A 24,939-nucleotide genomic window follows, 5' to 3' on the forward strand; every position below is an offset into this window, starting at 1 on the left:
GATGGAGGAGATGTCGAAAGACTTGGTGCACGTCTCCTCTTGGTTGGACTGGTGGGCCTCCACTCTGGTAGGGGTACAAGCCACCTATGACTTGACAGACCCGGAACAACAGAACCTACTGAAGGAGCTTATCATCTCCGGGGCAAGACTCTGAAGTTCCTTACATATCAGTCCCTTGCCCTTTCAGCGAACTGGGTCCTATCGCAAGAGGGATACTATCCTGGCGAAGCTTTCCCGGAAGATCCCGGACAGGGAGGCGAGGGCCATGAGGAGCCTTCCTGTGTGGGGTGACTCCTTGTTCCCCTTAAAACAGCTAGAGGAGATAATGGAGAAGGTAGCTAAACGGAAGGAAGTGGGCGCTCCCAGACCTCAACTGGTAAGGAGGCCCCCCTACAAGAGGTCAGCATCAGACGGGCCCTCTACTTCTCAGGCCCCTCCTAGCCTGACGAGGAGAGACGCCCCTTCTTCCTCGTGGGCTTCAGCACCACAGCCCCCCGTAGAGGAGCTCCAGCAGCGTCTGCCTCTTTTAGAACAGCCTATTCGGCTTCCAGGAGAGGCCGTTCAGGCCGCTCCTCCAGGAGGAGGTAGAGTGTGAGGCCCCCTACTCCTGCCCAAGCCTCAGGTTGGGGGATGCCTCAGACAACATTGGCAAGCATGGAGGGCTCACGGAGCGGAACCCTGGACAGTATCCGTACAGAAGGAGGGGTACAGGCTCCCGTTCTTAACGGAACCTCCACCTTAGATTCCAGCCAGCCTGACGGAGTGGCTGGCACCCAAGGACCCGTTGAAGAGGGCGGCCCTTCAAGAAGAGGTGTCCAGTATGTTGGAGAAGGGCGCCATGGAAGAGGTCCTACATCCGGGACCGGGTTTCTACAGCCGACTATTCCTGGTAGAAAAGGCGATGGGGGGATGGAGACCAGTGATAGACCTGTCAGCTCTCAACAAGTTTGTTTGCAAGACGGATTTCAAAATGGACACCCCGAAGTCGGTCTTGCAGTCCTTGAGGGAGAAAGACTACATGATGACATAGACCTCAAGGACGCATACTTTCAAATCCCGGTCCACCCCTCAAGCCGAAAGTTCCGAGTGAAATGGGGTGCCCAGATCCTGCAATTCAAGACCCTCTGCTTCGGGTTGTCAACTGCTCCCCAGGTATTCACGAGAGTCTTCACGACAGTCTCGGTGTGGGCTCACGAGCGGGGTATTCGCCTCATCCGGTACCTGAACGACTGGTTGCTCCTTTCCTCCTCAGAGGACGTTTTGAGGGAGCAAAGTGTAAAGCTTCTTCAATTTTTCAAGGATCTGGGTATCATGATCAACCCAGAAAAATCGAACCTGTCTTCCTCCACCAGGATGACCTACTTGGGGATGACACTGGATTCCCGACTAGTGAAGGCCTTTCCGTCAGAGGAACGGGTAAGCAATCTAATAAAGATCCTTCTGCCTTTCCTTTTGGGGCAACCCAGGAGAGCCAAGGACTGGCAAAGGCTAATAGGTCATCTGGTGTCATTGGAGAAACTGGTTCCACAGGGGAGGCTCAGGCTCAGGGGCATCCAATGGAACCTGAAGGGTTGCTAGAACCAACTGGACTCGCCCCAAAAATTAATCCCAGTTCTGCCAAACACAATACCCTCCCTGGAGTGGTGGCAGTGCCGGTCGAATACGCGACCGAGCCTCCCGAGATGCTCCTATTCACAGACGCCTCCAACGAGGGATGGGGAGCACATCTCCTCAACGAGACGGCGAGAGGAACCTGGACGGACGTGGAGAAAGGCCTACACATCAATGTCCTAGAGTTGAAGGCAGTCCAAAAAGCTTGTCTGCAGTTCATCGAACTACTAAGGGGAAACACTGTGGCGTTGATGTGCGACAACGCCACAGTAGTCGCGTACATAAAGAAGCAAGGAGGCCTCAAGTCAAGGGAGTTGTGCGATCTCGCCCTAGAGATCCTGGATTGGGCGGAGACGAACCAGATAGTGTTATTGGCAAGGTTCATCCCTGGGAAGAAGAACATCCTAGTCGACGGTCTCAGCAGGATGGGTCAGGTAGTGGGAACAGAGTGGTCCCTCCTCCCAGAAGTAGCCAGGCTCATCATTCAACGATGGGGTTCCCCAGTGATGGACCTATTTGCAACCAGACTGAACGCACAACTCCCCGTGTTTTGTTCTCCTGTCCCAGACCCAAAGGCAGCCTTGGAGGATGCCTTTCAGCACAAATGGGACAACCTAGACGTGTACGCTTTTCCCCCCTTCACGTTGACCAGGCAAGTGCTCAACAGAGTAAGGGCTGCCCGAAACTTAAGGATGACTTTGGTAGCGCCCTGGTGGCCGGAGAGAGAGTGGTTCGCAGATCTAAAAGACCTGGCATGCCTTCCTCCATGGCCACTCCCCGACAGGCCAGATCTTCTACAACAACCACACTTTCTCAGGTTCCACGACAACCCACAGTCTCTACGCCTTCACGCGTGGAGACTATCGAGCGACTCCTGAGGAAGGAAGGATATTCGTCAGGAACTGCAAGAAAGATGTCGTGTTATCTGAGTAGGTCGTCGGCAGTGGTCTACCAAGCGAAATGGGCCTCTTTTACAAAGTGGTATGCTTCAAAGAACATCAAGCCCCTCAAAGCCTCAGTCCCAGATATCGCAGACTTTCTAGTATATCTCAGAGACGAGGCGGGGATGTCAATCCCAGCTATAAAAGGAGTACGTGCAGCCTTGGGTCAAGTCTTCCTTCTGAAGGGCATCGACCTGGGCTCCTCTAGACACATCTCTATGCTTATCAGGAGCTTTGAACAAACCTGCCCTCCTCAAACTGTTAGGGTGCCTCAGTGGGACTTGGCTAGGGTTCTGAAGATGTTAAGTAGCACCCCGTTCGAACCGTTAAAAGATATTGTAGACAGGGATCTCACTCTCAAGACGGTCTTTTTGTTGGCCTTGGCCTCTGCGAAAAGAGTAGGAGAGATCCATGGGCTGTCTTACGACGTCTCTCATTCGAAGGGGTGGAGAGAAATCTCCCTCAAGTTCGTCCCTTCTTTCGTGGCAAAAACCCAGAATCCAGCAGTCTGGGATCCTAAGTTCGAGGTGTTCTCACTGCCAGCCATTCCTAAGACTGGGAATCCAGAAGATTTGAGGTTGTGCCCTGTCCGTGCCGTTAGGAAGTACCTTGAGAGGACTGTACATCTCCGGCCGAGTATCAAGAGTCTTTTCGTCTCCACAGGTGTTACGAAGAAGCAGGTATCGAAGAATACCATCTCCTTTTGGTTGAGACAAGTTATTGTCAGGTCCTATAAGGAGGAGGGACTGGCCCTGCCAGGTACTCCTAGGCCCCATGACATTAGAGGGCTAAGCACTTCTTTAGCCTTTGAGAAGAACATGGCAGTGGGCCAGATCCTTCGGGCGGGCACCTGGTCGAACCAGTCGACCTTTACTGCCCATTATCTCAAGGATTACTCAAGGAGGTCTTTGGACGGGTTTTCCATTAGGGCAGTCATCTCCGCGCTCCAAGCGATTTAACGGTGAAGCCCCAGGTGCAATCGTGGATAGCAAAACCAGGAGACACAGGTTCGTTCCTTTTCACCCTAGTCCCCGTTTTCCTATCCCTACCGGAGATAACCACACATATGTAACCAACGAAGAACACGTCTCTGCAACTTTGTCACTGGACTCAGCATCAGAAAATTTTTTAAAGGGTGAGTACTTAGACATTAACGTGAGCTCTTTGTGTAGTTTGCCCTACCGTTCCTTTTCCAGTTTTTATTTTATAGAGCCTAGTTCATATCTAGGTTACTTGTCGTCCGCTTAGCTGGGTCTGAAGGTCAGGAAGAAACTCCCACCTCCTAAAGTGTAAGTCTCCTAAGAAAGTAGTTCGAGGTAAGTATCTGTTTTGGAACAAATCAAAAATTTTAAGTAATTTTTATTTTTCCTAACATACTTACCGAGAACTACCTTCGAGTAATGGCCCTCCCTACCTTCCCCGAGTGCCTTCTGCCCTTGCAGGGACTTTTTGCACCATCCGAGGAACTTACTGACTAGCTGGACCCAAGCTAACGCCGACCTAGCTCAGGTCTACCCTCAGGGCACGTTCTCCTTACTCCTGGGTTAGTCCTCCATAGAAAACGGAGGTAGGGTATACTACACAAAACTCTGGTCGGTTGAGAGGAGATTACAGGTAACTCCTAAGAAAGTAGTTCTCGGTAAGTATGTTAGGAAAAATAAAAATTACTTTTTGATTTTAAGTCTGGAGTAAGGTTGCTGACTTGTCTTCTTGTATGCCACTGAATATTTAGTCTCAATCTTCAGGTCTGCTGGAAGATCTTCCTTTTCCATAATATCAAGGATGAAGCATTTATTGATGCGTTGGTTGACCAGCCAAGTGTTTTTTATTTTTTGTCTGTTACCAAATGTGACAGCTACTGTTCTGCATAGCATTTACCTTCATAGTCTGTGCTTGCTCTTTTATCCATCTCATATTCCACTGACTAACTTGCTCCTGTTCTTTTATCCATTGTCAATTTGGATACTACTTCATATGCAAAACCTTTCTATATATCGTTCATGAAGAACTCTGTTAGTGTCTTATGTAAAGGGCTCCTAGATGATTGAAAAGGACAAAAGTACTGTATATGCTTCTTCTCTGCCATGATAAGCTATTTCTCTGGCTAAGCCTCCAGTTTAGGATATCCAATTACTTTCTCTTATCTTGATAGTCTGACCCAGATTATTTCTTGAGTGGATGTGCATAGCCTTTTAATAAAGGTATTTTTTTTTAAGGAATTGCCAACTTTTGCAACCTATGTAAATTAATTTCATTAGAATATGAAAGGGTTTGGCAATAAACCACTTTATTTCATTGCACCCAATAATAAAATATATTCTTGAATTGCTATGTCTAATTGAAAATAGAGGTTAAGATTATTGAATTTTGTTGGGTTCTTGCTCATGTCAATGTAAGGGAAATGAAAAAGTGGACTCTCGGCAAAGGAGACGGTTCATAGTTATATAAGAAATAACTGTATGGTACCTGCAAAAGATATATACCCCCACAATTCAGGCTATACTTTTCTTTAGAGTTGTAAAATAAAAAAATTATTAAAATTGTTAAGTCATCATGCCCATGGACATATTTGACATACAAAGGTCAACAGAAATGGTGTTGTGCCAAATGAAGATTGGCTACACCAGATCGACGTACAGCTTTTTTGAGTGGAGGACATCAGCCATACTGTGAAGATTGCTTGGTACCATCAACTGTGAAGTATATATTAACTGAGTGTTCAAGTTACTTCAACAAGAGATTGCACCATTTCATAATTGCAAGGATAGCAGTGACATTTACATGCTATAAGGAATTTTGGAACCTGAATGCAATGATGATTGCCTTTTCAAGTTTCTTGTGGAAACTAATTCATTTATGATTTAATCATGGTTTGAAATAGATGTATAATAATCATTAACTATGGGATCAATGACCATTGCTGTTATGATGCCAGATAATATCTAATAATCAATCAATCTTAACACCTGGAAAATTATATACAAAGGGGTTTTGAATGAAAGCAAATCCCAGTAGCCATGTTTTTGACATTCAGAATGCAAATAATACCACTAGAAGGCATTCAATACTAAAATCCTTATATTATAGTAGATTTTGAGTATACCTTCCTATTTATATTAGAAATTTTATTGGTGGTAGAACATTCTAAACTCATATAGAGAATGTTTATTGCAAATCGTACATCCTTGACAGTGGTGTACCCTAGGTAGTGTTTTAAGTGGGAATCTGTTTGTGTTGGCAATTAATGACATTGTTGCTCAAATGCCCCAGGGAGCACAAAGTGGCCTATTTGTGGATGACTGCAATATACTACTCACTAAACAATCTTCATTACCTACATTTCCTGAATGCATGATCGCGATGACGAGCACGATTTCAACAATCGCAAAACTATCAATAATAACAGGTGTTCATTTGAATCACTCGCCTTGGCATGCTATCGATGCGCACTCTCCTATTTCCTTTCCAGATGGACAGGGGATTGCTAATAAAGACTTGCACAAGCGAACGACGGCCATTCCTCAGCCCACTTCAATAACTTTCTGAATGGAAAGAAACTACTCTGGTATGAATGACCATTCAAGCCTCTTAAGTGTGCTTAGTCTCTGGTGGAAGGATCGAAGTCCGGAAGTCTTGTGCATTACCTGATCCTCCTTATATTCAGGGCTCACGCTCTTCGGAGCTTTAGGTCTTTCCTCTATTGTTGCACAAACAGTTTGCAACAGCATGATCCTTGTAGAAGGTCACAAGTGAAATCCTTTAATTAAGGTCATCAGCTTCAAATGCATGGATGATCTAAATTCCTGAGATACATTTCTTGTGTTAACACCTTTATGCTGTCATCAGTCGAGATGGTCTTGAGTTGGTCTTCTAGAAAGACCAACTCCCCAGAGCATTTCTCCTCCAGATAACCACCTTCATCTCCAGGATCACCTGAAAGTGTTGGATCAAGAGTTACAGAAGACACTTGTTCACCCTTTCGGATGGGTTTGAAGAGGAGGGAGAGTAAAGAATCAAAGACAATGAGTAAGAGATATTCTGGTTTCCATAGGTTTTCTCATAGGAATGATCATAAGGATCCCGTCTCCTTGTTCATCAGCTGCTGGTAGATGTTGGAGTTCTGCATCGATGGACAAAGAATTACCCACGAGATCTTATAATTCCCCAGATAGGGGGAATGGAGACAATCTTCTGACCCTTCTCAGTACCAGCCAGGCACCTTGTCCAGATAGGATGAAGATGCAGTATAATTACTCTCCAGTGAGACCACCAAGGTGGTGTCTGACCTGATTCTGTTGGATGGTTGCCTCGAGCATCTGGTCCGAATTAGACCGAATCTAAGGAAGTAGAGTCCAAGTTATAGTCATCCTTTTTTCTGGTCGTGGCCTTGATGAGAAGGATTAACTTAAAGGCCTGAAGGTTGCAATAGACTGATTGTGCTGTGTTCTCTACAGTTCGAGGGACAGTTGGAACTCCCTTGGTCTGAGCTACCAAGGAGGTGCATGGCATCCTTAAAGGGAGGCCATTCTGTTGTCAGCATTTTTGAGGCAGAAGCGTTATGTAACGCAGGACTACCATCTCTCTCCTCTATCTCTGGACCTGGCGGTTGCTACCCTGGAAGCTCAGCATATCACTTTCACAGCCAAAGAAGCCTTAAAGATAGAGGCCACAGAAATGATGTCTCTTCAGAGAGCATGCTGGTTAAACTAGTGGTTAAGTACAGTGTGATATTTAGCCTTGAGTGAAGACCTCTCGGACACAGAGAAGAGGTAACGCAAGGACCTCGCTGTGTCGTGGGCAAAATTGATAGACTTTTGGTTCACAAGGCAGCTAATCAGGGGACCAACTGGATTCTGAAGATGTGAGATGAGGTAGCCTCCAAGTTCGTGATGCAAGTGGATCAGAGAGAGTTGTTGAACCTCAGAAATTCTTCGCATAAGGACCTTCTCACTTTCCATTGAAACAAGTAGAGCCAACAGCTGAAAATGGAGAAAATCTAATCAAGATTCACTTCTCCAACAGCCAGTATTGTTTTCTTTCCTGCTCGAACCGTTCTAGGTCATCTCCCCCTTCTATACAAAATTCTGGACCAGTTCCTAGATCACAGTCAAATGTGGGTGACCTCAGCTGCACTATTCTATTGAAGTCTCTGAACCCCACTGATTCTGGACAGCCATTTTGTCAATTATAGGCTTAAAACCAGAATCGTAGATGGAAAGGTTGGCGAGGCCCTTCGTCATGCTAGGGCTGGAAATTCATCCATCTACTCAGACATCAGTAGAGGGATGTCTGGCATAGAAGTGGATGATGTGGTAATTTCACAGGAGAGTCTACTGCTCAACAGTGCCAAACCCGGCAGCAGCACTCGATGACAAGTTCCAACATTCGCTGAATGGCCTTGAGGTCAATGTTTTTTGGCCCTTTGCTGCCTTTAAAGGGTGATGAACAAGGTGTTTTCATCCCAAAATCTAAAGTTGACTATATTAGCTCCGAAATAGCCTCAAGCAGAATAGTACTCAGACCTTCTGCTTCTACTAGTGGAGGTTCCAAGAGAGCTTTCCTGTGGCAAAACCTTCGCAGTTAGCTCCACCTGCAGAGGTTGCAAAATTTGGTGGAATCCCTATCACTTCATGGGTGTAGGTTATCCAGCACCTCTTCCAAAAGTGTCTTTTCACTTGGGACATGTTGCAATACCTCAGGAAATCCTCCACTGACATGTATCAAGCAGAGTGGACCATCTTCTTTAGTTAGTGCCATTGAAGCAGTCTCTATTCCACGAGTAGCACACTAATTACCATACCTACGAAAGGAAAGACACCATTCAGTCTCAGCGGTAAAAGGATAACATTGGATCTTAAGCCTGGTACTAAGACCGAGAGGTGTAGATATTTCGTCGTCTTGTGAATTATCTGGACTTATCAGGAGTATGGAGCAGACCTGTTTTCCCCAGAAAATTCTACCTCTAGCTGATGTAACTAAGGTGTTAATGTCTTTGAAGAAAGCGCTTACAAACTGCCTCAGATAAGAACCTTACTCTGAAAACAGACTTATTAAAAAAAAAGAATTATGCAAGTTCTGGCCAAGACTATAAACCATAAAGTTCCTCTTTGTGCTTTGCAGATTCAAGATTTGTATATTTTTCATTATTTCTGACATTTTACTCTGTTATTCATAAAGTATAATTTTTATTACATCATAAGATATTAGAATCAGTATGGTATATGTGAAGAAAGTTAAAGACTAGAGAAACATTCATATCGTAGCATTTAGTCATATTTACTTGTTTTTTTTTTCACAACAGTATTGGGGACAAATATCAATGGAAATATGGCCTGAAGAGATGTATGAATTTTGGGATCCTGATACAGTAGAACTCATGGAATGGATTCAGGAGCACTCTCCCCCTGCGGCCGTGTTTGCTGGGTCTATGCAGTTATTAGCTGGTGTGAAATTATGCACGGGACGCTATATCACAAACCATCCTCATTATGAAGATTCATGGCTCCGAAGAAGAACTCATCAGGTTAGTTAACTTTTCATCTTGTTTGTATTTGTATTGATATTAAATAAAAAATGATTTTGTTGCATTATGGGTAAACCCATTTTTACTGGAGGTTTGGCATGTTTCAGGAAGAAGAATAGTTTAAACGAGTATTATTACAAAGAATCCTTCTCGGTATTCATTTGCTATATTCATTTAAGCACAAGCTTGATTGAAAAAAAAAAATTGACAAGTTTTTTTATGGTTTGAAACTAGCCCACCCTAAGTGTTTGCACTATGTTATAGCTAGGTGACTTGCTAATAGCATCACTTTCCCTATCTACCTTCACTTAAGGTGGCTGGCCAGCTAATGCCGTTTTTTAAGGACAGGACTTTGACATTCATACCACTTACGACATCTCCAAACTGTATAAGATTTTTTCCTCTGACCTTTGGTTTTGCTACGCCAGGGAGATTTATTCTGAAAAAGAGTGCTTTTCAAATTCTATCTTCTCCCTTGATACTTAATATATAGACCTGATGTAGACCTCCAATCAAATACTGTAGTGTTTTTTCTAAAAGTTATTTTTTGCTAGAAATTAATTTTTTCATTATGGTAAAAAACAAACATATAAATCAGGGGGGAAAATATAAAACAAAACTGGAAAAAAGGGGTCTATTTGATTATTTTATAATGTCTTTTTAAAAATATGCCAAATTTCAATGCTATATTGTTAAAACTAAGGGAGAAGATAGAATTTGAAGGTCAATAATTATAGTTTTGAGATACGGGCTTTCAAATGACCCTGTAACTATGAAAGTAAGAGGAATCTTGACAAAATATTTTGTATACGCATTCTCCATTGCCATACAAGGCTCAGTGAATTTTTTCAGGATTTTGCATTTTTCCTCTAATACCCTAATATATTGGCATACCGGTCAGGCCCCTTAATTTTTTTTTCCTTCTTGGCAGTCGTGATTTGCATGACAGTACGTAACAAAGTGTTCTAATTCAGTGTCTTGGATATTTGGTTAGAGAATTTGGAATCCTATTCCAGTTGGATTTATTTATTCAGCTAATTGATGAACTGATGCCACCAATTTCAGGAACTGTGTAGACTCTTGCCGTAGGCACATAAATTTCATAAAGCAAAAGAAGCATACAATTTGCATCGTTGATAATAGGAAGGATTATGATTTGAATAATAGGTTTGATAAGTGTGTAGGATTGTTGAAAATAAGGTTTTGATTTTTTAAATTTAAAGATAGTGAGAAGGCGACTGCTCATAAGAAAGACAGTAGAATCTCATCATTCCACATTTTAGTGTTTAGCTATATATTGCTATCTTCCGTTGCACCTTCACAACAATTTCCAACCCTTCTTCTGCTCTTACTTTTTACCCACCAGGTTTTCAGTCTCCCTACCCTAATTTCTGCTTTGATTCAACCCAATAAATAAGAAATTTATTGATTGGAGAAAATCATAGGTAATTTAACCACTATATGTTTAATATTTCTGTTCCCTCCATACTGATATACCTGCTTCTATGTATCCAGTTTTTAGCAAAAGAATGTCAGTGCTTGGTCATTTGGTTGTTATCAACTCGAGTATTCCTTCTATCACCACTGTTGTAACCTTGACAAAGACTTTCTATGCCATTGGATTGTGTTTTCTGACTCATACCTCCTCCCGTCTGGCTTCTCCTGAACAAGTTTGTGGTTCACTTTTATCATTCTCTGTATTTTCTTCGTTATCTTAGCATTGCAGTAAAAAGTGTGATAGTTTTCATTGGAGGAATTAGTCCGTTCCAATGATAGTGCTAGGTTAGCCGATTATTTGCAATGACAGGTAGTAATAACTAAAAATTGTTGTCATTTTGATAAAGCCTCTTTACTGTCCATCTCTGCATTAGTTTTTCAGACTGCTCTTAGCATGGGTGCGTGCATCTATCGAGTTTGATTTGCTTCCTCACATGCATCCAACTAACCTCAGACTTTGTTCCTTATTGAGCCTTAGTCAATGTTCTGGACTACAGTTGCTCCATCTTTGTTATTCGTTTTGGGTTTTCTAATTCCTTGTTTTCCATTAATGAGATTCCTGTAATATATTTACAATTTTATATATTTAGAATTCCTTCCAAGTTCATATCCAATTTACTTGGGATAGGTTACAAGACTAATTCTCATGTCCCCCCCCCCCCCCTTTCACTGCCTCATGTAACAGGAGAAGTATTCTGTTCCTCTTGGCTTAGCTGTAGTGTCTTCTCTTTATATCCATCCACCTGCTTCTTAGTCTGCTGATTTATCTGCTTCTGGGTCTGCTGGTTCTCATGCACAGTAATTTCTGCTGAATTTTCTCTTCCAACTGCTTCTGAGTTTTGCCTTCTCACTTAAATCCAGGTTGTAGTTCTTGCCCACATATCCTTCCTAACTGTCCTTAGTCCATATCTGCTAGTATTATTTCTATGAACCTTCCCTGATTTTCATATGGCTTCTCCAAACCTTTGATTTAATTGACATTTACCCGTGAAATCATTAAAGTGAAGTTATAAAAAAAAAAATTTTAATTTGACAATTTTTCGTCTTCAATAAACACAGGGTCTTAGTAAAGGAAGAATAATTCTAGCCGTAAGTGGTAAGTGACGTGCCAGTGCCTTTGTCTGAGCAAAGATAAGGAAATAATTTGTCTTCTGAAAGCATTGTAAACTTATACATGTTATCTGAGTAAGGATCTAGTAGTAATTTTAGTCTTCTGGAAGCATTGTAATCAGTTTTTTAGCTGTGTAGATTGTATTCAGACACTCTTCAGATTGTTTATTTATTACTGCGCATTAAGATGTCTTCTGCTGTTTGGTTAGCAATTACTGCAGTGTCCACAGGAATTTTTTCTTGGAGATCATAATCAACATTTCCTTTGTACAGCATATCTTATTGGGACATTACAAATATATAAGTAACCATTATAAAAAGTGCATTTCCCTCATGGTCCCTCTCGTGGAAAAGTATGTTTCAGTGACTGCCGATCAATTTAAGTTGAATAGGTAATTTGCTGTTAGTTCAGGAGAAGTCAGAGAAGACGATCTAGTTGCTTATGGCGGGGATGACGACAATAATGACACGCCTCCACCTTTAGACTATTCACATAATCAGTCTTTCTTCGATGGTGCCGAAGGAGTCTGATTGCGTGGTTGCAAAAGTCACCTGCATATATGTACTAGGAGATGTTAAGATATATTTGGATTTTGATAATGTTACATGATAAATAAATCTTTTGATGTGCATTTTATTACAGATGTTAGATAGTTGTTTCTCTCTTTTTGTTTCAGATTTACCAAATATATGGACGAGAATCTCCAAAGGTTGTCCATGAAGCTTTGAGGGATGCTGGAGCAACCCATATCATTTTAGAAGACAGCATTTGTCTAGCTGCAGAAGATCCAAAGAATCCCATGTGTAAACTAGTGGATCTGGTTGACTTGCATAATGGTCATGTAAGTTGAAGATTTTTTGAATAAGTAATTTTTATGCTTGATCATTTTAAAGGAAATGTTGTGCTTTTAAGTGTATAATTTTTTTCTCACCCTCAAAACTCAAAAAAATTGTGGTTTATAACCATCAGTTACAGCATTCAGTAATGGTACTCTAACATTGCTTTTTGCAGTAATATAGATGAACCTCCCATGATGGTCATATTACTACTTCTCCAGAAGCTCGGTTTAATTGACATTTACCTGTAAAAGATGTGTACTATTTTAAAATCTTCCCATATTCCTTATCTTCAATAAACATATGCCCCTATTTAGAGAAGGAACATTCAAGTGGAAAATGGTAACTGACATGTCAGTGTTTCTTTGTCTCTTTCAGATTGTCATGTTGTGTTGGTTATGCTCAAATGCTCTCCAGATGGTTTACTTATTACTGTGCATTAAGATGTGTTCCCCTGTTTTTGTTAGCAATTAGTAGTGTGTGCATGGAAATCGTTTCTGGGAGATCGTGGTCTGCATTCCCTCTGTGTATCTTATCAGTGGCAATACTGTGATGTGAATAATCGTTTGCAAGTATGTGTTTCCCTAACTGTACCTCTCACTGAAAAATATGTTCATATGGTTGCCAATCAAGTTAACAGTTCAAAGCACAAAAGGAAACTTGCTGTTAGTTCAGGGGTAAAGTCATGAAAGACTAAGCTAGTTGACCATAGCAGGGGTGACAATGATGATGATGACATGGCACCATCTTTATACAATTCACATAAGCAGCCAACATTTGATAGTGTTGAGCTCTATAAGCTCTTGACATTGCTAGCTTCCTTTTGTTAAAGTTCAGAAGTTCAGTGAATCTTCTTTTAAAAGTGGTAATTCTGGTCCTACCCACCTTATTGCCAAACCTAACCTAACTCCCTAAGTTGAATCTAATGTTAATAGAGTTTCTTTCAGTAAGGGTTCTGAAAGTTTTCTGGGCAATACAGATTCAAATTCCTCTCACAGAGCTTCGAATTCTTTCATTACTTTGGGACCTTTGGCTGCTAAATCCATGCAATACCTCTATTCTAGTCTCTCTATAAGACAACTAGATTGTGAGGCAGAAGACAGAGTAGGTAGTCTGGATCCTATTATCAATAAGGTAAGCACTCCTAAACTACATCATATTACATAGATGGTATGGCATATTGTATGATTCCCTTGAATCTTGTTGAGGTGAACCAAGTTTCAACTAAGCTCAACTGTTTATATCATGTTCTGCTTGGCTGGATAAATGTAGGTGCTAGTATATATACTGTGCTGATAAAATGAGTCCGCTGTATGCATCCACTGCATCCCTCGTATCCACTCCAATTGTAAACAAACCAGGGAATTTCCCTTGATTTAACCTGCAATACAGGAAGATGAGAAAAGAAACAAATAACTAGGTGCTACCTGAAAGTGGGTAGTCACACTTGTCCCTACACCAAAATTTTGTAACCATGCAAAGTGCATCATAGATCCTATCCACCAATTCTCCAAATAAAAAGCTATTCATCCATATGGATATATTTATAAACAATCGGGAACGAACCACTATTTCCAATAAGAGCAAATAGACTATTTCAGTCTACAAACATCAGAATGAACCCTATTCAAACATCTCTATTTCATCCACCTTGGCCTATAAGGAAAACAAAATTATGCTCTTATCTTTATCATTTGTCAAAGAAATATAGCTATACACCGAGTCATCATAAATAACTTACCTTGAAACATGTTCAAAGTAAAGGACCTCGCTATGGTATATATACTGATGGCTCTAAATCCCCAGACAAAGTTAGTCGGCTGTCATTACCCAGTGGAGCATCAGTATTTACATCAGAACTATCAGCCATTATATTAGCAAATGAGGTTATTAAAATAATTGAAGATAGGGCAAAACATACGTTTGTAATTTATACTGATTCAAGAAGTGTCATAGAATCTCCTTGACAGTTTCTATTCCCTTTGAGTAAATTTGGAAATTGTTGGATTCCTGCCCATGTTGGGCTTTTGGGTAATGAAATTGTGAATATTGCTTTTCAATCATCAATTGATTTACCAAAACAAGCTTTTAAACTACAGTACCTTTCAAGAATTATATAACCCACTTAAAGTATTTCATAGCTAAAACATGGCAAGCTTTGTGGAATAACAAAGCTGATGGTAATAAGTTAAAAGAAATAAACCCAATTGTTTCTCTATGGGAATTTTCAATAAAAAAAAAAAACAGAAGGCTGAAGTAGCAACAGTAGGGGATTCAGCATTATGAAGCTTCATCTGTGGTGGATAATGTGGGAGGGTGGGCTGTGGCACCCTAGCAGTACCAGCTGAACTCGGTTGAGTTCCTTGTTAGGCTGGAGGAACGGAGAGAGTAGAGGTCCCCTTTTTTTGTTTTGTTTCATTTGTTGATGTCGGCTACCCCCCAAAATTGGGGGAAGTGCCTTGGTATATGTATGTATGTATGTATAAATATATATATATATATATATATATATATATATATATATATATATATATATATATATATATATATATATATATATATATATATAATATATATATATATATATATATATATATATATATATATATATATATAATATATATATATATATATATATATATATATATATATATATATATATATATATATATATATATATATATATATATATATATATATACACACACACATATATATATATATATATATATACACACACACATATATATATATATATATATATATATATATATATATATATATATATATATATATATATATATATATATATATATAAACCCAATTGTTTCTCTATGGGAATTTTCAATACAAAAAAGAACAGAAGGCTGAAGTAATAATTATTGTTATTTATTATTATTATTATTATTAAAGGGATTTTGACAAAGGAAAAATCTATTTCTGGGGAGATACCTGTGATGCCCGGTGAAAAGAGTCCTTCCTTACACTTTTCTGATATAAATACTTCCAAATATACCAGAGAAAGTTAAAGTATGGAATGCAGAGGTTACTACACTCGCGCGAACACCCAGTGGGCGTCGTGTATAAAGCAGGGGCGTGTGAAAACCACTATTCACAGGTCATCTTCCATTTAGATAATTCCTTCATCAAAGGGAAGGGCCGTAACAGAGGCCCTAGCTACCTTACCTGAACCACTCTACCGACGCCCGATGCTAGCGCCACCTGATCTACATCCTTCTGTTGGACGTCGTAAGCGTCGTTTTGTTTTTTGTGTGCCGCTTGGTTTTATCACTGTTTTTGTGAAATTTCATCATGACCGAGGCTCTTCTTGCTCCTGCACCAATGTTAAGTACCATAGATTGTTTTGACAGATTTGTTAGTACCGGGCTAGTGTTATCTTTGTTTATTTTAGTCTTTTTAGTGCGTACGGCTTTGGCCTTCCACGACGATGGCGGCCATTGTTCTTGTTTACGATTTTACGTTTAACTTGTTATGCCCGTTGGTACTCTTGTCATCTCAGGTTCATTATCCTTTATATTCTTTAGGCCTTATACCATTTATATTATTATTTTTTTAACCATATATATATTCTGTCTTGGTACTTTGTATCGCTTACGAGTCCATTGTCTAGTCGAACCAAGAATAGCGTTCGGGGCTTTGTTATAGTTGAGTTATTCCATTTGGCGGTATCATAATTTCGTCAATTTTCACCCTTGTTCGTTCTCGTTTCGCTATTTTTCGTTCGTCTCTTTTTATTACTGGGTGTTCGCGTGAGGGTAGTAACCTCTGCATTCCATACTTTAACTTTCTGTGGTATATTTGGAAGTATTTATATCAGAAAAGTGTAAGGAAGGACCCTTTTCACTGGGCGTCACAGGTCGACCCAGAAATATTATTATTATTATTATTATTATTATTATTATTGTTATTATGATTCATTATTATTTATTATCATTATTACTTACTAAGCTACAGTCCTAGTTGGAAAAGCAGGATGCTATAAGCCCAAGGGCTCCAATAGGGAAAATAGCCCAGTGAGGAAAGGCAATAAGAAATAAGTAAATTACAAAAGAAATAATTAACAATTAAAATAGAATGTTTTAAGAACAGTAATGGATTATGTGTTGATAACTAAAAGAATGTTTGGAAGATTGAAAGACGTGCACGTGTTTAGGGGTATGGCTAACGGCATGTCTGATCATTTTTTGGTGGAAGGAAAATTAGTTGTAGCAAAAGAGTGGGGGAATAGAGTAGGTGGATGTAAAAGGGAGCTAGTGAGGGTTGAAGAGCTAATAAAACCGGGGGTAAAAAGTAAATATCAGGAAAGGTTGAAAATGGCATATGACGAGGTGAGAGTAAGAGAAACTGGTAATTTAGAGGAGGAGTGGAAGTTAGCAAAAGAAAATTTTGTTGGGATTGCAAGTGATGTATGTGGCAAGAAGGTTGTTGGAGGCAGCATGAGGAAGGGCAGTGAATGGTGGAATGAAGGAGTGAAGGTAAAAGTGGAAGAGAAAAAGAGGGCTTTTGAAGAATGGCTGCAGAGTAATAGTATAGAGAAGTATGAAAAATATAGAGAGCAAAAGGTGGAAGTAAAGCGCAAGGTACGTGAGGCAAAGAGGGCAGCTGACCTGAGGTGGGGTCAGGGACTGGGTCAGTCATATGAAGAGAATAAGAAGTAGTTTTGGAAAGAAGTGAAGAGAGTAAGGAAGGCCGGCACAAGAATTGAAGAGACAGTGAAAGATGGAAATGGAAGGTTGTTAAAAGGAGAGGAGGCAAGGAAAAGGTGGGCGGAATATTTTGAAAGTTTGCTGAATGTTGAGGATGATAGGGAGGCAGATATAATTGCTGTTCCAGGTGTTGAGGTGCCAGTGATGGGACATGAGAATGAGAGAGAGATTACAATAGAGGAAGTGAGGAGAGCACTAGATGAAACGAGAGTAGGAAAAGCATCTGGTATGGATGGTGTGAAAGCTGAGATGTTGAAGGAAGGGGGTGTGACTGTACTTGAATGGTTGGTGAGATTGTTTAATGTGTGTTTTGTGTTGTCAATGGTACCAGTAGATTGGGTCTGTGCATGTATTGTACCACTATATAAGGGTAAGGGAGATGTGCATGAGTGTTGTAATTCAAGAGGTATTAGTTTGTTGAGTGTAGTTGGAAAAGTGTATGGTAGAGTACTGATTAATAGGATTAAGGATAAAACAGAGAATGCAATCTTGGAAGTACAGGGTGGTTTTAGAAGGGGTAGGGGTTGTATGAATCAGATTTTTACAGTTAGGCAGATATGCGAGAAATATTTAGCAAAAGGTAAGGAGGTGTATGTTGCGTTTATGGATCTGGAGAAAGCATATGATAGAGTTGATAGGGAAGCAATGTGGAATGTGATGAGGTTATATGGAGTTGGTGGAAGGTTGTTGCAAGCGGTGAAAAGTTTCTACAAAGGTAGTAAAGCATGTGTTAGAATAGGAAATGAAGTGAGCGATTGGTTTCCGGTGAGAGTGGGGCTGAGACAGGGATGTGTGATGTCGCCGTGGTTGTTTAACTTGTATGTTGATGGAGTGGTGAGAGAGGTGAATGCTCGAGTGCTTGGACGAGGATTAAAACTGGTAGGCGAGAATGATCATGAATGGGAGGTAAATCAGTTGTTGTTTGCGGATGATACTGTACTGGTAGCAGACACAGAAGAGAAGCTTGACCGACTAGTGACAGAATTTGGAAGGGTGTGTGAGAGAAGGAAGTTAAGAGTTAATGTGGGTAAGAGTAAGGTTATGAGATGTACGAGAAGGGAAGGTGGTGCAAGGTTGAATGTCATGTTGAATGGAGAGTTACTTGAGGAGGTGGATCAGTTTAAGTACTTGGGGTCTGTTGTTGCAGCAAATGGTGGAGTGGAAGCAGATGTACGTCAGAGAGTGAATGAAGGTTGCAAAGTGTTGGGGGCAGTTAAGGGAGTAGTAAGAAATAGAGGGTTGGGCATGAATGTAAAGAGAGTTCTATATGAGAAAGTGATTGTACCAACTGTGATGTATGGATCGGAGTTGTGGGGAATAAAAGTGATGGAGAGACAGAAATTGAATGTGTTTGAGATGAAGTGTCTGAGGAGTATGGCTGGTGTATCTCGAGTAGATAGGGTTAGGAACGAAGTGGTGAGGGTGAGAACGGGTGTAAGAAATGAGTTAGCGGCTAGAGTGGATATGAATGTGTTGAGGTGGTTTGGCCATGTTGAGAGAATGGAAAATGGCTGTCTGCTAAAGAAGGTGGTGAATGCAAGAGTTGATGGGAGAAGTACAAGAGGAAGGCCAAGGTTTGGGTGGATGGATGGTGTGAAGAAAGCTCTGGGTGATAGGAGGATAGATGTGAGAGAGGCAAGAGAGCGTGCTAGAAATAGGAATGAATGGCGAGCGATTGTGACGCAGTTCCGGTAGGCCCTGCTGCTTCCTCCGGTGCCTTAGATGACCGCGGAGGTAGCAGCAGTAGGGGACTCAGCAGTATGAAGCTTCATCTGTGGTGGAAATGTGGGAGGTTGGGCTGTGGCACCCTAGCAGTACCAGCTGAACTCGGCTGAGTTCCTGGTTAGGCTGGAGGAACGTAGAGAGTAGAAGTCCCCTTTTTTGTTTTTGTTTTTTTGTTTTTTTGTTTTGTTTCTTGTTGTTGTCGGCTACCCCCCAAAATTGGGGGAAGTGCCTTTGGTATATGTATGTAAGAACAGTAACAACTTTAAATTTAATATTTCATATATGAACTATAAAAATATTTCATATGTAAAATATAAAAACTTGAAAAAAACAAGAGGAAGAGAGAGAAGATAATGTAGTGTGCCTGAATGTACCCTCAAGCAACAGAACTCTACCCCAAGACAGTGGAAAACCATGGTACAGAGGCTATGGCACTACCCAAAAATAGAGAGCAATGTTTTGATTTTGGAGTGTCCTCCTTGAAGAGCCGCTTACTATAGCTAAAGAGTCTCTTCTACCCTTACCAAGAGGAAAGTAGCCACTGAACAACGCAGTAGTTAACCCCTTGAGCATTAGAAGAATTGTTTGGTACTTGCAGTATTGTTAGTTGTATGAGGACAGATGAAATTGTGGAAAGAATAGGCCAGACTCTTCTGTGCATGTTTAGGCAAAGGAAAAAGGAGCCGTAACCAGAGAGAGGGATCAGTTGTAGTACTGAATCTTTGAAAATACTAATTAAGGAAAATTTTTCAATCATATTATTTTTGCAAAAAACAATACTTGGACAAAATAAATTATGTCCCAGAGAATATTTATTTTGTTGTACTGTAATGAAGTCCAGGAAGACGAAGGTAGGCATTGTGGGAGTGCAGTACTGGTGTGACAAGATGTCATCCATAACAAGATTCATTTACAAACAAATCTTCAAGTAGTAGCAGTACAAATGCATTTAAAACAAGCATACACCATCTGTTCCATATATCTGCAACCCAATCAAGAACTTAATAATCTGAAGCGAACCTGGCATCTCAGGCCTGAATGTTATGTCTTTTCCTTAGCTTTGGCAGAGCAAAGAAAGTTGTCGAGGTATACAAGCTCTTTTTGGATTTGTAAGACTATCTATAGAGCATACACCCCGCCCCAACTTAGCCTGTAAGAGAAACCCCACAGTTTGTCAGTTGTTGGAGGCTAGGATGTGAAAACACCAGACCACCTTCAGCCTTCTATCTACAAGAGTATACCCACAAGTCCCGCAATACCTTTGTCTTTTGTCCTGTGTTTGCTGCGCAAGTAGTTGTGTAAACCAGCTCATTAGCAAATTCAGCAGCTGTTTCAGCTCTGCTGAAGACATCTCCCTATTTATAGGACTCTGGTTTGTATAGCTAAGAAAAATACAAATCAAATTTAGAATGTTATTTTATGTCAATAGGTTCAGGTTCGGTTCCTTAACCTGTAATGTCTCTGGTTGAAGAGATTGATTTTGTAGAAACCATATCTTTGTCATGTTTTGAATTGTTAGTTTAGAAAGAGAAATATTTGGTATATCTGTCACATTCCTTCAGGTGTTGTAGGGTTGGAATGTTTTCAAAATTGTAATTAGGTGAGGTTGAGTTCTGCTTTTATGGTTCCCAACTATCTCTTCTTAATCTTTGTAATAAGAATTGTATCTTCTGGGTAAAAGTCATTGAAAGATTTCATTACCTAGAGAGTAAATTTTTATATTCTTATTTCATGTTCAAGAAGCTCTCATATTGAAGGATTTAGCAAGTTTTGACTTTGAGGTAAGTATTGAAATGCAGAAATTATTTTTAATACATGCAGTATATTGAATTCATCAATTCTTTTTCCAACAGATACCACGTAATGGTAGCCATGGGATCCCTGGATTAAAGCAAGCCACTTACGAAAGATTCTGCCATGTAGTTCGATATGATAAAAAAGAATACAAGCAGTTTTTCTCTCTGGTTATGAGTAATAAGACATTCAGAGTTTATAGAGTTGCAGTTACCTAGTAATGGGACTAATAATTTTTTACGATATTTTAGTTTTTTTATCATGTAGTTCATTGTGCGTAGAAATAACACATTCCAGCTGAATAGCACCCCTATTTTAAGAATTTGATAAATTTATTTATTGAACATTTTTAGTACTGTAGGCTACAGTAATCAAAATGGTTTAATTGTTCACATTTTTTTTTCATTACAAGTTTTGAACAATCAATTTTTTATCGTGAATAATTAGATGGAAATATTATTTCTATGAAACACCCTTGAATATGTTTTGTACATTTACCCAAAAGTTAAACTTCTGTTTTTTTCCTTTTAGTAGTCTAGGTCTGTTGTACAGTATTGAGACAATCTAGCAGTTAATGGCAATAACCTTGCTGTGGTTACACCATAAATACTCTTCTTTTCAGTTCCCTCATTAACCTCACGTTACTGGGTCGGCATTTACCTCCAGATTGTGCATTTTGTTTGATTTAGGTTATTATTGATCGTAACGTATATCGTCTGGATTTTTAATTTCTGTGTAATTTTTTCAGTGGAGTTATTTCTGGGTGATCATGATCGTCATTTTCTTTTTGTCTTGTGGCAAGGACAGAATTGTGATTTAGATAATTTTGGAAAGAATGTGAAGGGCTTACTGTCTCTCTTATGAAAAGTTATGTTTAGATGGTAACTGATCAGATTAAATGTTCCAAATGTAAAAGGAAGCTAATGTCTTAATATTATTGTTATTATTATTGTTATTATTATTATCATTATTATTATTATTATATTTTTTTATTATTACCATTATTACTCTCTAATCTACAACCGTAGTTGGAAAAGCGAGTTGTCATAAACCCAAGGGCTCCGGCAGGAAAAAAATAGCCCAGCGAGGGAAGAAAATAAACTATACAAGAAGTAATGAAAAAATAATATAAAATACCTTAAGGTCAGTAACAATTTTAAAATTGATCTATTATATGTAAATTATGAGGAGAGACTTATATCAGCCGGTTCAGCATATAAACATTCGCTGCAAGTTTGAACTTTTGAAGATCCACCAATTCAACTGCCTTATTAGGAAGATCATTCCACAATTTAATCACATCTGGAATAAAACTTCTAGAATATTGTGTAATTTGGAGCCTTATGATGAAAGGAAAGAAAGTAGGAAATTTTTAGTTTATCCTACTTAAGATAAACATCATTACTGTATAAACCAGGCTTTGAGAGAAATCATTATGAACATCAGGTGAGTAAAGAAATAATAGATTTTATTATGAAAACTAAATTTTTGGGAACTTTAATGACATACTGTTCAAAACCATGGATGATGCACACAACATAAATATAAAGATTCATAGAGATTAGGATTAAGGTTATATTTGTAATATCTGTTTATTTCATTCCAATGTAAAAGACGTATTTGTAAAAAGTAAGCTAGCTTTTTTTAAATTGGCACACTTTACAAAGGGTTTATATTTGGATTTATACTCCTTGTTCAATCCTTTTTTAAGAACACTTAATAAGTTTTGGATGCCATACCCTTTTTACACTTTCGCAGAGATCATATGAATTTAATCTGATGCTGCTTGTGTCTTTTAAGTCATTTGGTGTAATGAGATTTGATTACCATTATTATGTGTCCAAACAAGAGTACTACTGGAATTTTTCTTTAGAGGCAGGAGAAAGCGAACACAATGCAAGAAGAGTTATCATTTCTTCTGGGAAATTAATTCAGCTGTAGCATTTGTTTGCCATTATTGCTTAGATTAGTTGACAGTGAAATACATCAAGAATGAAGAAAGGGAAATTTGCAAATCTTTATTTCACAGAATGCATACAAAAGGACATTCTTACTCTAGTGATAGATTAAATGAGAATGATGCCATATATTTTATAAACATTAAGGTAAAGTATATGTTTAGAGAATATTTGTATGATTATTTGTTGGGCAAGATTTGTTTGTGTATTAGACATGTTTTTTACATGAATCTTGTCATGATTCACTGTTTCTATTTGAGAGACATCATTGAGGTGTGGAAGTAGATATTAATATGTCTTTAGGTAGGCATAAAGGAAGTCAAACGGTATTTTCATCTTTGAAATTTTACTTTTATTTTACTGATATGAAATTTATGGTTGGTATCATTTATGTACTGTATTTATAGATTTATTTATCAATTTGTATTTTTTTTAAAATAATGTGCCTATGTTAAAATATTTATGAATTTAAAGGCAGGGAGGTTAAGGGTATTTAAGAATGAAAGATTTGTGGGAACTTGAATAATTTGGGGGATATAGTGCCCCTAATCCAAGTGAAAGACAAGGGCTAACTGCAATATGCTTAGGAAATGTGACTTAGAATATGGGGGTTGCATTATTATCTGGTTATTTTGCACAAGGTATGAGTGTTCTGATTTTTTCAATTACATTCTGGTTGTGGTACAAAAGGTGGTTGCAAAACTGGTCGGCAATCACTGTAGTATTACATTCTAAATGTTTTCTTCCATATCTTGCTTATACAATGCAGTCACTTTAATGATTCATAAAAAAATATATTTTAGTTTATCATATGATTTGAATTACCTCTACCCTAGTGCTTATATTACATGTTTCTTATTTTAGATAAACTGCCATAAAAATCTTTATGTGCAGGTCCGTGTATGGTTGCAATTTAAGTTTTTATTCATGGTCTTGTGGAAAATGTTTTGTAATTAGCCCTTAATTGAAGGAGCTAGTTCAAATGAAGATATGATTTCTAATTTTATTAGGCCTACACTACGTGGACAGATTGCACTGAAGGAAAGTGTTGTATCATTTTGTTGTTATATTTCACTCCATAGGAGGAAAATATATTGTTTTTCCTGATATTTCTTCTTCCCCTCATGTCAAATCTTCAAATCAATTCATCTGTCATTTCTGGGTCAAATGACCTGAAATTTGGCACAAAGGTTGAGTGGGCAAATACCTAGGTGCGTTAAAAAAAATTGATACCTTTATTTTTTTGGGGGGGGGCAATGTCTCTGAGGTGCCTTATATAAATACCAATAGGAAGTCATATACATTTTTGGCATTTGTTTATTCAAAATGGTTAAATTTTGCAAATTTTGTTCATTCTTAGACCAAAGATTTACATTTTTGGCTCCTGTGCCCTCATATTTACACAAAATGACCTGAAATTTCATATAATTTTTTTTTTTTTTTTTTTTTTTTTTTTTTTTAAATGTGCATATTTTACTCTTATGACCTGAAATTTGGCGTGGAAGTGCCTATATGCCTACAGGACTATTCAAAATTTTTGCATACATCACTTCAGAATGATTTCTTGGAGGGATTTTGGCCAATTTTAGACCAAAAATATATATTTCCAAAAATGCCCCTCTAGGAGTAGGGTAATGTTGTGATGGTAAATCTATCAGGGATCCATTTCTGGAAAAGATTAATATGGGCCAGTCTATGGTTGCATGGGGAGAGAGATGGAGAGAAATATGCTGTATTTGCGTGCCAAATGTTGCCTTTCTATATCCGATTTTCTTTATCTTGCCTGGTTAATGAAATGGCATATCAAATTATTATAATTAATCATATATTTGTAACTACAGTATATGGTATTAAGTTATTTAAAATTGTTTTTGGGCTTAGTCTGCTGTTTGACTCCCAAAGTCTTTCCTATAAAGGCTAGAACAGGGACTCCAATGTAACATGATATACCAATGAAATATTGCCTTTTCAGCCCTAGGACCAATGTATCAACATGCAAGGCATGGACTCGATGTATATAAGGAAAATCCATGGGTTCAAGCTCTGTTGAACTTGTCTTAGCACCTTGAATGCAGAATTCATCTTCTAATGACACATCACCCACTGGAAATCTTTGGTAAAACTAAAGACAATACTTACTCTGGATTTTGTTTCTCACTAAACAGCCATCTTTTCAAATGTCTATTGTTCGCATTCCTAATTGTCAAGTTTCAAGG

General features: G+C 39.0%; 1 protein-coding gene across 1 annotated transcript in view; it reads left to right on the forward strand.

Annotated features, from left to right (window-relative positions):
• LOC137624323 (protein C-mannosyl-transferase DPY19L3-like) overlaps nt 1-23,720 on the forward strand; it is a 733,373-nt gene extending 709,653 nt beyond the window's left edge. Inside the window, 3 exon segments of the mRNA XM_068354997.1 lie at nt 8,854-9,075; nt 12,360-12,524; nt 20,825-23,720. Coding sequence (XP_068211098.1) covers nt 8,854-9,075; nt 12,360-12,524; nt 20,825-20,983 — 546 coding nt within the window. The 3' untranslated portion in view covers nt 20,984-23,720.
• The last annotated feature ends 1,219 nt before the right edge of the window (nt 23,721-24,939 follow it).

This window comes from Palaemon carinicauda, chromosome 31 (assembly GCF_036898095.1).
Source record: "Palaemon carinicauda isolate YSFRI2023 chromosome 31, ASM3689809v2, whole genome shotgun sequence".
Lineage (NCBI taxonomy): Eukaryota > Metazoa > Arthropoda > Malacostraca > Decapoda > Palaemonidae > Palaemon > Palaemon carinicauda.